We start from the raw sequence: 19,308 nt of genomic DNA, 5'->3' as shown, positions 1-19,308 counted from the left end.
AAAACACAATAGAATGTTGTTTGTGATTCAGGTCCACCTTTGTCAGCTTAAGTTACTTAAGACCAGTTGGCTATGGGAAAAGAAAAGATGATAGTTCTCATTTTGATTCTTCTTCAAATCACCAAATTAACAGTATCACAAGACAGCGGAGATAATACCACCATCTTTAGATTACCAAAAGACTTGGTTCCAGAAAATTACGACCTGTTCCTGGATATCGAACCAGAAAATGATGATTTTAGCGGAACAGTGAACATTACCTTTCACCTGGTTGTGGGTAATGAATCCTCTGTTGTTGAAGACATTTATTTACATGCTGATCCAAAATTCCTCACAATAACATATGTAAAGCTAAATGATGACACTGACTGTACGTATGAGAGTCTAGACAATTATATTGTGAAATGTTCTTGTGGTAATGTAACGGAAGAAAGCAATTTTCTCTACATAGAATACGACGGTAAATATTCTCAAACTGATGGACGTGGTCTGGTTAAAACAAGTTATACGGATAATAACAAGAAGCAATATTTGATCGAATCATATTTTGAACCAACTTTCGCTAGGAGAGCTTTCCCTTGCTTTGACGAACCGGATTTTACAGCTACTTTTTCTATCAAAATAAAAAGTCCCACTAGTTATACACCTATCAGCAACAGTATTCCTCAGGACTCCAATAATTAGTAAGTGCTTTTGTTATGTCTATTTATGGAAATCACTTCTTCCAAAGTTATCAAAATTTTAGCAGTATGACTACAAACAAGTTATTTTTACTTTTAGCTTAGAAAGCACAACTATCGCCTTTCAACCAACGCCAAAAATTTCGACATATTTAGTCTCAATTTTTGTTTCTAACTTTAAAGAAACGCCAGTTTATTTTGCAAGCGAAGAATATACCTTTAAATTTTTGACACGGCCTGGTTTTGAAGATTTAACTTCTAAAGTTGCTGGAACTCACTATGGTCAGATCATGGATGCATTGAGTAACTTCACTGGACAATCTTTCCAGGATATAGGCGACACTGAATGCTATCAAGTTGCTGTACCCGATTATTTTTCCGAAGATATGGGGAATTTTGGACTTTTTGTCTACAAGTAATTTTCAACTATTTTCAATTTCTTTTATATTAAATACATTTTTGTTACAGAGAAAGAGATCTGTTAGATGAAGGCGATAAAACTACTGTCAAGGTTACTCAAAACATACTGCAAGCTATGACATATAAGATAAGTCACGAATGGTTTAGAGGAGAAGTTTCGACCACGTGGTGGTCAGATTTTTGGGCAAACGAAGCTGTTCCGATGTATTTTAAATATATTATTCCGAATAAGGTAAACAATATGACTTATAGCTCCAACAAAGTATTTCCAATGTACTTAAAAGTTTCTATAATGGTGTATAAAGGTTTGTATTATTCTAATACTACTATAGTCTGCAACAAAATGTAATGTGTGATATTTCCAATTTAGATTGATGAGGGATTCGAATTTACAAACCAATTTGTAGTGGACGTAGTTCAAAAAGCAATGCAGTACGATGCCATGCCTTTCGTAGAACCACTTTCTTCTGATGAGTCAGATATTACCAACGAATGGGGAATTGAAAATAAATTGGATAAACACAGTTTACTGAAGGGTATTGATTTACACATAATTTTCTTGCTTGTTATTTCAGTAATGAATCATAATGTTGGTGTAAGTAAGGTAAACATGATTAGAAGCAGTTGGTGATTTAAATTTAGAAGCAATACAAGATTTAGTATATAAGACTTACAACATTGCCAGAGATATAAGAGTTTAATTAATTCTAATTCAACTGTGCAGACAAAAAAGTTATTTTGTATGTTTTATAAACATGATATATATGCGGAAAGTTTTTTAGCTTTCAATATACCTACATTTTTTCCAAAAATTTACCTTGCAGCCAATAAATTATTTTCTTTATGTTACCACTTGATTTCATTATTCTTTTCTTCGGTTAAGGTTGACACTTTTGTCATTTTCACAATACGTTTTGGTGATTCATTTATCAAAATAACTTTTCCTTCCCTATTTATTCTGAATGTTTAAACCAATGTGTAATATTCATGTTACAACGTTGTAGGAGCAACACTGCTGCATATGATAAATTATTTTGTAAGTGGAGAAGACCAGTTTCGAGAAAATCTTCAAAATCATCTACAAAATAGGTATGTTATCTACCTATTTTATTATTATCATAGCCTTTGCTGTTAAAGCTAACTATACAGGGTGATCCATTAACGATAGGGAGCGGCTGTATATAGGAAACTAGACGTGCTACAATTATGGGTAAAAAATCTATTAACAAATTGTAACTTCACCGCTAGAGGACGCTACTGCTATAGTGTTACAGAAATTGTCGTTTTTTTCAAATTTCGCTTATATAACCTAAGTTGAAAATACACTTTTTAGATACACTGTTAAACCGTTTATAAGTTTTATTTGAATTCTTTTATTTCCATAGCAACGACAGTATAAAGGACGCCATCTTGAAAGTTTTAAATTGTCGTAACTTTTAAATGATTTCAAGAAACAAGCCCATCGGAAAATTTCAAAGGGTCATTTGAACCAGCATGAATTACTTATAAATCAATACTACCACATATAACAATAACTTTAGAAACTATACCGTCAATTCTTGTTGGTACAGGTGAGTACACAGGCAAAACATTTTTGTACGGCATTTCTAAAGTATACAAAAAAAATTAACCTCGAGCTAATGCCGTACAAAAATAGCAGTACCGGAAGACAGGAATATTTCTGATTTTCTGAAAATTTTGGCCTTGTTTTTGGTGATTTACTACAGTACGGCACTTATACTGAAGTTTTGGATTGATACATAGAGAACTTTTTTAATGACGCCGTAAGTATCTGCTGATACAGGGGTTAGAAATGCAGGGCGCAACCCATAAGTCGTTCCTGGGCGCAACTGCGGCCTGCCTAATAGTAATACGCCGCCTCCTCTCCCGCACAAGTCTCNCTGGAACTCACTATGGTCAGATCATGGATGCATTGAGTAACTTCACTGGACAATCTTTCCAGGATATAGGCAGTACTGAATGTTATCAAGTTGCTGTTCCTGATTATTATTCTGAACATATGGGGAATTTTGGACTTTTTGTCTATAAGTAATTATATTTTTCAACTATTTTCAGTTTCTTCTTTATAAGATACATTCCTAGATGTTTTTTGTCGATAACTATTATCATTATTCTTTTATTTTTCTTACAGAGAAAGAGATCTGTTAGATGAAGGTGAGGAAACTAGTGTCAAAGTTACACAAAATATACTACAGTCTATGACATATAAAATAAGTCACGAGTGGTTTGGTGGAGAAATTTCAACATTGTGGTGGTCTGACAGTTGGGCTAATGAAGCTGTCCCGATGTTTTTTAAATATGTCATACCGAATGAGGTAAACTAACTTCAACTAAATCAACAATATAAAATGTGTTCTGTACTTGTAACCAAGTATTTCAATTTGCTGATGAGTTCTATCAATTAAAAACATTTCAATGGTAAAAAACCATTTACGTTTGCAGATCGACGAAGGGTTCGAATTTACAAATCGGTTTGTGGTGGAAGTAGTTCAGAAATCAATGCAATACGATGCTATGCCTTTTGTAGAGCCACTTTCTTCTGATGAGTTAGAAGTTACTGACCAATGGGGAATAGAGAATAAATTTGATGAACACAGTTTGTTAAAGGGTAAGTAGTATTATTTTCTTCTTCATTACGTAAACAATAAATAATAATAAAGGTGTATTTGAAGATAAACAGAAATTTAAAGCAACTGGTTAATTTTTACAAGGCATAGTTCGACTTCTAAAACATTTGCTTTGACTTTTTGAGACAACTGATACCAATTGAACATTGCAAATAAAGAAAAATTCTCATATTTTATAAAGACCAGATGAAGGTGTCTCAGATTTAACACCCAACCGACTTAAGGTGACCACTTCGCGTAATTTTCATAAAGCGTTTTTATTTTCTAATGATGGTAATTTTTTCTGATTTACTTTGTATTTCTAAAAAAATCGTTCATTTACACTATAACATTATAGGAGCGACATTGCTGCATATGGTAAACATGTTTATAGGAGGAGAAGACCAACTTAAAGCAAATATACAAGAACATCTGCAAAACAGGTATTGAACATAACAAAGTATTAGCAAAGCTTATATAACAATTTCTACCGTGTTACTTTAATATAAATAAACTTTTTTTATAAGCTCGGATGCAGATGGCCAGAACATATTAGAAGATGTAGCTAAAGATAATGGAATGGAAAACTTGTATTCACTTTGGGCTTTCACTGCTGGATTTCCATTGTTAAGTGTTAAAATAGATAAAACCACTGACGACAAAGAGACCCTGGTACTTTCGCAGGTAATTTATAATTTAAATACACCTTATGTTACTGATGTTCTGATAGTTTTAAAAATATTTATATTTCCACATTCAGAATCGTTATTCTATGAGCGATTTTTTAAATTATTTCTGGCTGTGGATTTAAAATGTACTGTTGATGAAAATAGAAATAAATAAAACAGAAAGACACGATCCAACAAAATTAAAACATGCAATTATAAATGTAGTTTTTGAAAAGTAATAAAAAGCATATTTTTTAATTAAAATTAATTTACATTAACATTTTACGACAAGTTCTGTTGTTAGTTAGCTCTAAGTTGCTTGAAATTTATTAACATCAACGTTAGAAAACGTCAGCTAATTTTGTTTGAACTGCAATTCAAAAATCGCCAATTTGTAGTATTACGTTTACGTTACTAATATTATTTATTAGATTATTCATGAAATCTGCACCACAGACAATCTAGATTCCCTCCAGACCGCTACTGGTATAGAACAGCCGTTTTAAATTTCCAAATTGCCGATAGAGCACACCACCAGCAGAATTTTAGGAAGAATCAAAAGCAGCGGACAGCGACATATAAACAATAGTTTGGCAATGTTGTCACGCGTACTTACGGATTTATTTTGTACACTTTTTTATCAATGTTTTTTGCCTTACTGTATTTACTTAAATGTATTGATAAAAATGTTTTAAAGAATCAACGAAAATTTATGTAGTTTCAGATGATATTCTACAACGGTATCACAGTTAGGTTATTTAATCATAATTTCGTTAATATGTACTACTATTTTAAGAACATATATTCCCAAGTAACAAAATTCGTAATGATATTTTAAACAGCTTATAATAATATAATTTTTTTAATATTTGATTTGAAGGTGAGTTATTAGTATAATTTGTATTTAATGAATACTCTTTAGATTATAATTATTAAATTGTATACTACTCCGAATATAAAAGTCGTAAGGACTTGCATTTATATTTGTATTCACCTTTTGTATCCATTGGTACTATAGTCTGTTTAGAAATGAAAGAGAGTAATAAAACCTTATTATGTATGCAAATCGTAAATAAATGTAGTACTGGTGCTTATATTCAATATTTTTATATTATGTATTTTCGGTATAGATGAGGTGTACTTTTAACAAAACTTTGTGCGATCGGACTGTACTAAATTGTAGCAGGTAGCTAAAATTTAATCCCCGACAATCCGTCTTTGTCTATGCCGCTTCAATTTCTCGGTCCATTTCTCTTATAAGTAAACAATATAAAAACAGCATTTCAAAACATGAGGCTACTTTAAGCATCATAACCGGGTTAAGAGGGTTTTTAGTAATTCAAATAAAATTATTCAATATTATTATCAAAATATTTATTTAAATTTAATGAATAGACTTTTATTCCACACAAAAATATATGTATTTTGAAAATTCAAATTATGGTGAGTAAATGTAGTGTTGTATAAATGTACAATAAAGAAAATAAAAAAGTAGGTATATTAAAATTCATCCTCTGAATATTCTGATGAATTATCTTCGTCTCCTAGATTGATAACGATAGGTTCCACAGTAACGTCAATTAAATTATCGAGTTCCCACATTTTCTCCTCTTCTTTTTGTACATGATGTATACATCTTTGCCAGTTATCTGCAGTTACTCGTTCCAAGGAATTTTTTAACAAAATTTTCACGTCACTTAATTTAAACGTCGTATTATTTCGCGCTACATCTCCTTTTACCTGCGCCCAGACTAATTCGATTGGGTTAAGTTCACAGTGATAAGGTGGTAACCGTAGTACCGTTATTTGGCGATTTGTTGCCATTTCATCGATAACATATTTTTTCTGATCTTTATTAAGATTGACAAGTGTCAAAAGTTCCTTTTTCACCATATTTGTTTCAAAAGAAATGTTTTTTCCGGATAACCATTGAATTATATCGGCTTTCCTCCAAGCAGTCGTAGGCGTCCGCTCGGTCTGCCGTGAATGGTAACTGGCATTATCCATGACAATTACAGACCCCGGAGGAATAAGATCCAACATCTGTGTAAAATACTCTTCGAAAACATCTGCGTTCATGTCTTCGTGATAGTCACCTGTATTTTTAGATTCAAATAAAAGTAAACCGCCATCTACAAAACCACTGGCACTACCTATATGTGTCACTATTAATCTTCGCCCTTTACCTGAAGGTGCCTTGAACCCTGTTGAAAGTCCATCCAAAAATGCTTGTCGAAAACTTTTTACATTTTTATCTTGCCATACTTTTGTTACAGTATATCCCTCGTTGACCCAAGTTTCGTCTAGATAATAAATATTCCTCCCTTCGTCACGGAATTTTCTAATTGATCTTAAGTAGGATCTTCGCCAACAAATAATTTCATCTTTATCGATAAGAACTGACTTCCTGTTCTGCTTTTCCCAGCAAAAATTCAACTCTCGTAAGACGGCCCATAATTTGCTTCTACTGATTTTTGGCAAATCGTTGTCCTCTGAAAGTTCACTTAAAATTTTGTTTAGCGTTGGTATTTCTTTTTTAAAATAAAATGAGTGTACTTTTCTGCGAATGACATTTTTGAAGAAATCATCTATAACGACTTTTGACCTCCCTGTAGATGATTTTGGGGGATTTACAGTATCTTGTTAATTTTTTGTTTCCTTTAAAAGTCTGTAGATAGTCGATTTTCCAATCCCTGTCATTTTTGTTAGCATTAGTGTTACCCGATAATTACCTGAAACGAAATATTACCACGTCTATGGCCGGTTCTTATCTCGGGGTTTTATTACTCTCTTTCATTTCCAAACAGACTATAGTTATTTGAACACAAATCCATTAATTTTGTTGCAGAAGCGCTTCGTCTATCCGACGGATAATACAACAACTTATAGCGATGATATACAATGGACAATTCCAATAAGTTACACCACTTCTGCTATCAAAAGTTTCGAACCAGATATTTGTACGTATTACGGTCCAGATAAAGGATTATATATCCTCATTCATAAAGGCATTTGGGTACTGTTCAATATCCAAGGGAAATTCCACTACAGAGTGAACTACGATGAAGAGTTATGGAGGAGAATTATCAAGGCTTTCCAAAATGAGACTGAACGAGCGGATATCCATTTTTTGAGCAGAGCACAGGTTATCGACGATATATTTAACATTGCTAGAACAGGGGAAGTAGATTATTCTTTAGTGTTTGAATTGTCAGATTCTCTTGTCTACGAAACTGATTATTATCCCTGGTATTCTGCGTTTAATGCATTTTCATACCTTTTAGGGAAAATGAAGGATGATGATGTTGAAGAAAAATTAAAGGTAGGTCTGTATTGCAGTAATAAAGTTAAAGAGACTGTAGGGTTCAGGAATTTACAAAATTATCTTTAGGTGTACATTCTAAGTCTAATGGAAAATGTTATAAATATTCCGGTCTCTGGCTTAATTGTTCAAGAGAATGAATCGCAAATAGATGTATTGAAAAAAATCATGATGATTGAATGGGCTTGCAAATTGGGTCATTCGAAATGTATCAGTTTCGCCATTGGACAATTTACCAATTTCAAAAAGGATCAGACAAGGTATGTGGGTACAAATAAGTTCATTATGGTTAGTTGAGAATAAGCTTTTGGTCATTAAATAACACACTTAGTCTACTGGTCCACAACTTGAAGTTTGCAATACGATCGAAATACATGGAAGTCCACTCAAGAAAACTGTTATTGATTCAATATGAAAGTTGAGGTAAGAATTGTAATATTCATCACACTCTTAGAACTTGGCACCATCAACTTTTCTTTTGTTTGGATGTTTCAAGGAACATATTTATAAAGTCTGAAGCTTACATACTGTGTTACGGTGATTCAGGTACAAAGTTGGTTATGACCTGTACTAAACTAAATAATTTTTTTACAAAGTATACTTTCAAGCTTATAGATAGATAGACCAAGTGTGTTAGGGAGCAGAACGACCATGTCAAAAAGTATAACACAAATAGTTTCCACGAGCACTATTTTCTCTCTTATTTTTGATATATAACTAAACCCAGATGGGTACATTTCAATGAAATTTATTTTTAGTATAAATGACTACAATCTAAGACCAATGATATTTTGTAACGGTATAAGGTACAGTAAAAATGTTACTGAAGACTGGAACTTCTTGTGGTCAGTGTTTCAGTCATCATCATCGGTACATGAGCAGTATGATATTTTACAGGCACTTGGATGTGCTGAAGACAAAGGAATTCTTGAGAAGTAAGTAGCAATTCCTAACTTATCTGTATTTTAGAATAATATAAAATTCTAATAAATAACCAATACTAAATGTTTAAGTATCAAAGCAGGAGCACTATTTAACTTTAATTAGAATAAAGAACATGTTCCTTAAAAGGAGAAGAAGAGGAAAGGTATGAAACTTTATGAGAAGTGAGTGAATCTCAAGATCACAATATCTCAATTCCAATTATTTTATTTAGTCGAGTATTTTCAGTTGCAAGTGTATGTAACTCATTTTAGCATCAATTCAAAGCATTGTTTGTTGGGTGTATCTAAACTGACATCAACAAAAGTCCCAAGTAGGCAAAAGAGACTTCTCCAGAAATGCGCATTGACTCGATTTTTAAGCACAAATAAAAGAATTTGCTTATTTATGTATTCTTTTGCTGTAACAGTTTAACACGTATATTCTTTAGTTACCTTCTGAACCTTGCGGTACCCCTGACTTCTTCATCTATCAAAAGGCAAGACACTATGGTTGTATTCGAATCAGTTTTATCAAATTCTGCAGGAATCGAAGCAGCTATGTCGGTTTTAGAAAGCAAAATTGCAGATATACAAACCATGTAAGCTATGATACGTGGAAAGAAATAAATAATTTAATAATGTATTTATTACTTTTTAGTTTCAACGGCGATCTGAACGAAGTATATTATCTGTCTGACATGATATTGGCGCTTGCTGAAAAATTAACTACTGACGAGCAGTTGCAACAAGTTAGTAACATTACAAGAAAAAAATCATTCAAGTTTTTCAGTTTTAATTTAAGGTCAAATTGAGTGAGTGTTTAAAGATCATACATTAAAACTTTTAATAATTTTTTGGTGTTCGGGTGATTATATGACGTTTCCTTGTTCATTATTCTGCGTCATGCATCCTCAGAGACATTATGAGGGTGTAATGGTTTTTTCAAAATGATTTGTGATTTGGCATATCAGATACCTCGAACGAATTTTGTAAAACTGAGATTTGTTTTCAGTTCCAGGATATTATTTCCAACAACGACGTTGTGAGTAGTTACGAAGAGCTTACGGTAAAAGCTAAAACATTGGCCACAGTTAATAACTATTGGGCGAAACAGTATCAAGATGTTATCGAAGGAATTCTCCCTGAGATTGTAACTAGCGCCACTACAGAAGGTAGTACAGGTACAACAGAATATACTAATGCGGAAACTACTGTTACACCAGTCTATTCCACAATAACAGATGAACCTACTTCAATAGAACCCAGTAGTACCACTGAATCGTCTAGTGAAACAATACATATTTGCTTCACAACTCGTTGTCTTTATTTGTATTTTATCATTAATTATATAATAATATTTCTACTAATTAATCCAAATTTATGTGATTTAAAAATATACAATTAACAATTTCTTTATTTCTTTTTAATAAACAAAATATGATCCAATCAAGGATGCATTTATTATTTTCCTCTAACTCTTAACGATCCAAAAGCTGGTAGTTTGGAAGTGACGAATACATCAACCTAATTTTGAAGTCGGACGTCATCATTAAAAGAGATTCCTTGAGCGGAAGAACAAACTTGTTCGATAGAGACCAAAAGATGCCAATTAGATGGATATAGTCAGGATAATAGGGTGGATGTGGAATAGTCTCCAAACCGGACCTTTCAATAGCCATTTTTGTGATTTTATTGCGGCCTCAAGACGACGAAGTTGCTGACAATAAACCTCATCAGGGATTACTTAGATCACCACGAGCGCAGCATCAGTTTACGCAGATGGATATTAGCTTTTGTTCTGAGGTTGTCTTTCTGTTGGACTTAAGCCTTTCGTTTGTGTTCTTGGCACCAGAAACAATCTATGACATAAAAGGTCGACGAGCTAAATGATGATTCACTTGAAACAAGTGGTACCCATACACCTAGTTTTTGAATTGTACCCATTTAATGCAAGCGTGGTGCTATGATTAACTTGTCACACTACAACATTCCAGTTCCTGGATTGGTTGACGTAGATCGTTATGATTTAAAGCTTTCAAATCTTCGTCAATCAGATGACCTTCCTGAATATCCTTTATGTCAAAATGGTTTAATTTCAAACAAAAAAACAAATCCGTGCTGTACGTTTCCTCTTCGTGATCGGTACAAATTGTTTAGCGTCATCCTCTATTGAATTCAAACAAAAGAATATGTCGGAAATGAAAGTTTTTTTCTACCTGACATTCCATTTTCTTCTGCAAATAATTAGGTTGGCTTGAATTGAAACAAAAGCTACAGTATTGTTCTTTAGCACACTTAAAGTTACGGAAAACTATTACTCATCAGCAATATGAAATAGCGATCGTGATATTACGCATGGAATTGACAGGTAATTACAATTCAATGTATTTACTATTTTGAAGTGGTCAAAAGTATAGAATACTCCATTCCGTAGGAAGATAAAAATTAGATTAAATCATAGAAATAAGTGACTACTTATAAATATCATACACGTTTCACGTTATTTTTTCGCAATAAAAAAAACAAGGTGAAATTAATGGGTATAATTGCCTCGTTGCTACTTGTAATATCATTCTTACTTATCTTTTTTTTAATTAGCAAATTCCAACAGATATTTTTAGAGGTATAATTGTAGTCGTAGTTGAAAATAAAAGTTGTTATCAACACCCTTGTCTGTTTTAACTGAAGTATTCAAATACGTACATTTATCTATTTTCAATTTATTTTATTTATAAGACTGTCCTTTATCTAGAACAGGAATAGTCCAGGGAACTGAGGGATTCCTCTCTAAGTTCTTTCGGATAGAATCGATTGAAGTACTTTGATTTTATAAAAATCCTTTCTTTCTCCAAAAAATTCTTCAACTTTTATTGTTTCCAAGCTGTTTCTATTAAAAATACTGTTAATAATGACGGTTATTATGAGAGAGTGACATTAGTCGGTTTTTAACTATGTCTTACCAACGCCAACGTGAGTTATTTAAGGACGAAAAGTTTGAAAATAAGGCCACATAAGAGCAGATAACCAATTTAGAAGTGAATACAAACGGTGATAATGAAAAATAAAGTACTACTATGTTTATATGTTCCCTAAATACATTCCATATATGAACAATACTTTTTTTGGATATTTTTAATAAATTAAGGATACAGTGTTCCTATCTACCAATTTTATCTAACTTTCCACATACTGTACAAATATTTTTCGTGGGTTAGCATTAACATATCTAATAATGAACGAGGTTAGATTAGTTATATTAATTAAAGTATTAAGTTGTTTCACATTGTCAATATGTATTAACTTTATCGAGTAATTATTTGTTCGTTACATAAGTGGCAAATTAAAAATAAATTTTGCATTTTGATTGCTCTGGTCTATTCAGAAATAAGCAATCGATTTTTTGCTGTTAGTCTGAAGTAATCTTTCTGAAAATTAGACCCAACTAGATTCTCGTACCAATCAGTCTGGATAAAAGGTTTGCTAAAGTAAAAATTAAAAAAAACATTTGAAACATTAAATGAAATTTTAAACTGTTATTGGTAAACATATCAAAATTGAAATAAATTTGCATGACCCTTTGGCAATTAAGGTTATGTGGTAATATTGGGCCAAGTTAACAGTGTACTTCAACCAAGGGCATTATTATCCTATAACACCCTTAATACCTTCGACGTTTTGTGTTATACTACTATCTTATTTAATTTGATTTTATTTTTAATATACTGCTGTTAGATACTTTTGACATTTAATTTGTATTGACGTCAATAAATCTTCCTTATAGTTCCTAGTATTGAAAGATTTATGTCCAGGGTTTATTAAATTTGTCCTAGGACATCACCTTTATAAATTTAATACATGTGTCTTGTGATTCTATTTTATAAATGATGTCCCTTAATATCAATCAAGTATTACATTATTGTTTGTTAATTGTTTTCATTTAATTATTTTCTAAAGGAGTAAATCATGACTGATATAATTTTGAGATACCTTGTCTTTAAGTACGCTAAAATTAAGTGTAAATGGATGAATCATTAAATTACGTTCAATATTGAAATATCTATACTAAGAATCTTTATTAAGATTTAATATCGTTTGTAAATATTTCTTAAGCAACCCTTGATTTTTATATTCTGTAAGTATAATAACATTAATTTTTTATACATATATACTGAACCTGATCCCTATTGTTATAAGTTTCGTGTTCCCATATTTATTTTAAAAGAAGAAAATTAAGAAATACAATGCCAATTTTACGGTAAATATTGTCCTTTAAGTAGTGAAGAGAGTTTTCTATTTTTCTTATCTTCAAGGAACAGTATCTATATTTTCTTATGATACATGAACAGATGCCATTGTCACAAATAATTGCGCAACAAATCCGTATTTAATAAAAATGATTAAATAGGCGTGATTCTCTCACTGATTCACTGGTCTGATTAGATTTGCTAACATTTCTCTTATTAAATCTGTAAATGATATTACTGTTCATGTTAGTTTTAGTCGTGATTTTTATGGGTAAGGAAATATCTGAAATATATTTATTCCACAACTTAACACGTATATAGAAATAAGCAGAAGGAGAATTAATAGTTTTTTAAATATTACTAATTCATATTCGATATTATATTTATGTAATTTAATATTATTTTAAATTTGGTCCATTAAATATTTTGTATAGTTGAAGAATGTGTTGAAGGAGGAGGCAATAATATATTAGATATAGCTGCTTTTATATACTTATTCAAGACTGGATGTAAGAGAATTGATATTATTATTTGTTTTATTCGTTATAAATAAGGAAGAATTCAATTTGTGTTGTCTTTTTGCTTGAGAAATATGGCGACTTGAATATTTACAGTTCTTGCTGTACCTGCTTGTATCTTGAAAAAACTATTCGCACCGGTTGTTTTTTCATCCTAGGTACATAAATACAGATATTGGGACGTGGAATTTCGGCAATTTATTCAATAATCGATATATTATCTCTCTAAAATGCACAGTTCTACATCTTAATAAATAAATTTTCTTATCCTTTGGCTGTTTATTAAAATTCTTTGTTACTAAAATATGCAGATATAGGAACATGTATGAATATGTAAAGCGCCATTTTGTTAAATATTGTCCTCTTTCCACAATGTTATAGAACTGTAGGTAGTACATTATATCTCAGTATATATGAAAGCTTCGAAACTTTTGAGCTTTGGAAATCATATCAATTGAAATAGAACAATGTTTTGGATCAAACAACGTACTTTTTTTTAACTAGTGCCAAAACAACCCACTTTATCACACAGACGCCATGAAGAGAATACTAATCTGCACGATAATCAATAATCAATTGTTTCTGCAAACAGCACTCTACAGATAAACATTTTATGAAAATTGTTTTTTCCCAATTAATCAACCAAAATCATTTGAAGTGATGTGGCAAAAGTTTTAGTTTCCAGTCAAAATAGTTATACATTTTCAAACTACTCACCAGCAGATCAAAAAGGTATATTTATATTTCTTAAGTTTTTGCCCTTGCATTTGTTAGTTGAGTGTGCGAAAATTTAACAATACATTACCGTTTATTTTTTTGAAAAATGAGGGACTGCTCATTAAAAATAAGACAAATCTATTAATGTCTAATATCTTCTGTGATGCTTCATATAATATTTTATATACAATGTTTTCTAGATTTCCGAACTCATTTTTACACCTCCATAAACTGAAACGATTTGGTGTCACCCATATTTGATTGACCAACATGTGTCCCTTTGTCAGGTGTGCCTCAAGGTTCCTATCTTGGACCACTCTTTATTATGTTTAATTGAGGAAATAAAATGCAACAAATTAATTTAAACTGATAGTGTTAAGATTATTACACATATAATGTCATTTAAAGGCTGTCTCTTATATTAGTCGAATAGTATAATAAAATATTAAACCTTAATATTAACAAACGTAGCCTTAGCTTTCACAAGAAGTGTTTCTATTTTATTCAATTGCATTCTGGAGAAGTTTTGAGAGAAGAGAACATTTGACTATAACTTTGCGTTTGTCACCCATTTATTTGCTCACATATGTGGAGTTTATCCTAAACCTACAGGCAGGTCACCATTACCCTCCTGGACGATGTTTCATTGCGGTGGTATCCAGATTTATTGAAATTTTGATGCATATTTGAAGGAAACTAATAAATTTTTGTGTAACTTTCTACACAACTGTACTGATATTTACTTCAAAATATGAACTAATTAGTATCTCGTATAGAATCTAGACAACCTATTGTATATGTTTTCTTTCTTCTTACATTTGCTTGCGTTTTTATTGTCGAAAAATTTATGTAATGTTGTTATTTCAGAAGCAAAAATGGGTGAATTCAAAACAGCAACATGTTTCCTGCTCGCATTAACCAGTCTTTGCTCAGCTTTAGATTACCGCCTCCCACAAACTGTAGTGCCAACATTTTATGATCTTTCTCTTACTATTGATCCAGAAGAGACCGAATACAGCGGTACCGTAAATATTAGTCTTCGCACCTCCACCGATTCCGATGATATCTACATCCACGAAGATGGCGACTCTATTACCATAGGTTCAGCAAGAACAAAGGACGACGAAAAATGTACGTTCGACACCTCCGATGAGGCTGACATACTAAAAATCACGTGTCCAACGACTTTAAAGCAAGGCGAAGATAACTGGTTGTTCATGGAATTCACTGGGAAATTTTCCGAAGACGGTTTGGGTTTGGTTAAAAGTACTTACATGGATGGAGATGACAAGCAGGTCATAATAGAGTCTAATTTCAAACCAACGTATGCGAGGAGTGCTTTTCCTTGTTTGGATGAACCTGATTTTAAAGCTGGATTTGCAGTAGACGTAACACATCCCAAGGATTACTCTGCTATAAGCAACAGTCTTGTTTCTAATACAGAAGACAGGTAAATTAGTTGATACTTTTAGTTAAAAAAATTAGTGACGTATGTTTTTGCTTTCAGCGGTGATGATTTACGGAGAACGACATTTGAAGCAACTCCGGAGATATCGACGTACCTGTTAACCATATTCCTTTCCAAATTCAAAGCGGCGGAAACATCGGCAGAGGAAAAAGTAGAGTTTAAAATTTTCACGAGGCCGAATGTCGCGAACTTAACTAAGAATGTAGCAAACAAATACTACTCTCAGATAATTGAGAAGCTTGACTCGTACATTGGAGTGCCTTATGAGGATCTAAAGGATACAGAAAGTTACTTGGTTGCAGTGCCGGACTATTCTGACGCAATGGGAGATTTTGGAGTTTTTGCGTACAGGTAAGGCAATTAGGGTAACTCCAATTCAATGAGTGAAATAGTCAGAAAAAATAAATTTTAATTAGGTGAAGAAAATGTTTAATTTATGGCTACTTAAGGGTTATGAAAATTATTTTTAATAATTAAAATAAAAAGTAACACCAGAAAAGTGTTTAAAATGTATTTTTTTATTACAATAAGCAAATGATATATACAGGGTGTAGTGTCTTTAATGTAAAAAGAATTAAATATACATTCCTAGGAATATACATAATAAAAAAGCATTATATCAAATAAGTTCTGTCAAGAAAATAGAGCGTCAATTTTGTAGCGAAAAAATAAATCACTAAGGGTAATAGAACCATCTTCTGGTCATTTAATGTGAGGAATAGATTCCTGCTTTTATTTATTTAACCGATACATAGTATGTAGTATGTATGCAGGTCGGAGGGTGGTGGAATTGTTTTTCCACCGCGGCACCTAGGCCTTATTAGTCCCCTTGTACACCCTCCTTCAATAGTCGAGTACTTTTCTTCAAACCATCCTATTTACTACACGGGTGGCTTGGTGGCAAAGTCTCGTACAGTTTATGTATGATAGCATGGTCTTGAGTTACAGAGATTTTCTTTGCTCTGTTCTCATTACCATTTATCGGGGACCACACGCATGCGGAAAATTTTGCGCGACCCAGGTCTCTGGTAGGCTGCCACAGCCACGTCCCTGAGCCTGCCTTAGGTCACCCATCTAAATTCCAGCCTGCGTCCGTGACGTTTACCTCGGCAGATCGAAATCCACCAGCCAAGATACCCGGCTAGGCGGTCCCCAATACATAGTACATTAGACATAACTTTAATTGTGCTGTCATTATACAGGGTGTTAATCATAAGTTTTGCCAAACTTTATTGGCGTATTCTACCGATGAAAATAATCAAGCTTTGCCAAAATTTTTGATACGACCCTTCCTTATGGAGATAGAAGGTGTTAAAAGTTTCAAATATTTATATTATTTTTCTTATAATTTCACTGACGTAAAAGATTGAGTTATAAAATTTGGGGGATGACTTTTTTTAGTAGCGACTATTTGTTCATGGATAACCTATTCCAAAATACGCTCAAGTGATGTAGTTAATGGGAGAATAGGAGACCTTTTTAAAAAAATCGTACGCTACTGGTTTTTTAAATAATTTATTTAATGTTTCAATCAATTTGTGGCAATAAAGTATTCTTGTAAGGTACTCGTAAAATTTACTGGTCTTTAGATAATTGGGAAATCAGACACTTCAATACCTACGTTGCTATTTACCTAATATTTTTCAGAGATTTCAACATCAAAATTAACCACTTTCAAATATTAATAGAACAATTTCTATTCTATCATAACTACTGGCCCAGAAGTCGAAAACTTGTGTGGGAAAGGGTTTGGCATATTATAATTGTGCATGTTCTACTGTATTTGTACTATTTTCATTTCGCTTTTAGGGAAACTAACTTGTTGGATGAGGGTGAAAAAACAACGAATAGGGCTAAGCAGAATATAATAACAACTATGGCTTACAAGCTCAGTCACGAGTGGTACGGGGGTGATGTAGCTACAAAATGGTGGTCTGACGTGTGGGCTAATGAAGCAGTTGCTACGTATCTGAAATATGTTATATCAGATGAGGTAACAACAATTATAAAATATTACTGATTTTATTGCAACGCTGTCGGCTCTTTGATCCCTTTTAGCTGGATGCGATGACCTTGAATAGATCAGAAACTTAATAAGACTAAGACTAAGAATGGAAAGACAATTTAATGTATTGCGAATACCACTAAAATATCTTTATTGTAAAATATCATAAGTGTTACTAACCTAAATCAATCGGAATTAGAAGGATCCAGTATAAAAGGCGTTCAAAATTTATTACACTTTTTTAATGTTCAATTATTTATTTTATTTCCATTTTCTGACAGATGATTGTTTTGTACTATCCTTGTTAACAGGTGGACAGCGAAATGGAGCTAACAAATCAATTTTTATTGGAAGTAAGTCAAAAAATGTTACAAAACGATGGGCATAGTTTCGCACAGCCTCTATCATCAAACAAATCAAAAGTTAACAGTGATTGGGAGATAGAAAATAAGCTGAACACTGTGAATGTCGAAAAAGGTAAGACAATTAATACTCTTTTTAATAAAAGTTGAGTTCTATTTTGGCCCTCTTTTTACATTAATTTATAATAAAAAAATCTGTAATATAGGTATCCATTTTTAAAAATGGAAACCAAACAGAATTTTGCTTATTTAGAAATGAACTGAGTTTTGAAGACCTTGTTTCTATTTTGTCGATGATATTACTTGAATATTAGGTATAGCCCTATATTATGGTAATGAATATATTATTAAATACATAATTTTGATTTCCTTTCGGAATTAATTACATTTTAGGAGCAAGCATCCTACATATGGTAAATATAATACTCGGAGGTAATGAAAATTTCAAGACAGCTCTTCAGCAGCATCTGAGCAAAAGGTGAGAATAAGTAACAGGTAAAACTTTTCTATGACGCACGATTTCAATGAATATTATTTATATACAGGGTGGTCCACCCAAGAGGGATTCTTATATAACTCTAACTGTAAAATTGATAAAAAATGGTTTTAATAAAAATTGTCTGGAATCATGTTGGCCACGTAAAGAAAATATTTGTAACTTTACAGGGTGTGCCATTTCGCGTGTGCGCTACATAACTTTGTTATTTTAAATGGCACATCCTGTATATTATTGCATTTTTCTTAGAATTCTTAGAAAGCTAAAAATATTTTCTTTACATGGCTCACATGATTCCAGGCAACTTTTATTTAAACATTTTTTTATAAATTTTAAAGTTACAGGGTTACAGAAGGATTCCTCTTAGGTGGCCTACTATATATACTTGTTGAACCAAATAAGATGATACAATTGGCAATCCATAGTTTCCTGTGATTTTTTCTTTTATTGGAACAAATTTTTGGGAAAATTATGACGGATTTTTTTTATCAAAAATCTGGCTGTGTGCCTAAAGCTATAGCATCACTTAAAATTTCTATATTTCAAATTTCATTGAATTTTTTTATACTAAAAATTTGAAATTTTTTCGAACTCAATTAAAAGAATGATTGTTTCAAAATTAAGTTTGCCAACATCAAGTCCGGTAAAATAAAATCATACATTATATGACCAGAAAATTATGTCAGTGTTTGCCACATACAAAAAAAGTAAAAATGTTTGTATAGAATTCTTGAAATTTCTAAAAATTTGACGGACGATGTAATTGAAAATAAAAGGTAACGCATTTTACAGAAATCTTATACTCCAGTCGGGTTAAACAAAAAAAGGGTTTAACCGGGAAAAAATTAGGAACCACAA

At 32.1% G+C, this 19,308-nt stretch overlaps 1 protein-coding gene across 1 annotated transcript in view; it reads left to right on the top strand.

Annotated features, from left to right (window-relative positions):
* The window catches only part of LOC108910862, an 83,318-nt gene that overhangs the window by 12,093 nt on the left and 51,917 nt on the right, over positions 1-19,308 (top strand). The window contains exons 13-31 of the mRNA XM_023455829.1: positions 67-683; positions 781-962; positions 3,017-3,149; positions 3,253-3,436; positions 3,564-3,729; positions 4,086-4,170; positions 4,255-4,411; positions 7,244-7,717; positions 7,787-7,977; positions 8,476-8,652; positions 9,090-9,239; positions 9,299-9,389; positions 9,653-10,012; positions 10,942-11,008; positions 14,987-15,569; positions 15,627-15,938; positions 17,397-17,580; positions 17,904-18,069; positions 18,348-18,432. Of these exons, the coding sequence (XP_023311597.1) occupies positions 67-683; positions 781-962; positions 3,017-3,149; positions 3,253-3,436; positions 3,564-3,729; positions 4,086-4,170; positions 4,255-4,411; positions 7,244-7,717; positions 7,787-7,977; positions 8,476-8,652; positions 9,090-9,239; positions 9,299-9,389; positions 9,653-10,012; positions 10,942-11,008; positions 14,987-15,569; positions 15,627-15,938; positions 17,397-17,580; positions 17,904-18,069; positions 18,348-18,432 (4,364 nt within the window). The remainder of the gene's footprint in view (positions 1-66; positions 684-780; positions 963-3,016; positions 3,150-3,252; positions 3,437-3,563; positions 3,730-4,085; positions 4,171-4,254; positions 4,412-7,243; positions 7,718-7,786; positions 7,978-8,475; positions 8,653-9,089; positions 9,240-9,298; positions 9,390-9,652; positions 10,013-10,941; positions 11,009-14,986; positions 15,570-15,626; positions 15,939-17,396; positions 17,581-17,903; positions 18,070-18,347; positions 18,433-19,308) is intronic.

The sequence above is a fragment of the Anoplophora glabripennis genome, unplaced genomic scaffold (genome assembly GCF_000390285.2).
Source record: "Anoplophora glabripennis isolate ALB-LARVAE unplaced genomic scaffold, Agla_2.0 scaffold1, whole genome shotgun sequence".
Lineage (NCBI taxonomy): Eukaryota > Metazoa > Arthropoda > Insecta > Coleoptera > Cerambycidae > Anoplophora > Anoplophora glabripennis.
This window is presented reverse-complemented; position numbering and strand designations above follow the sequence as displayed.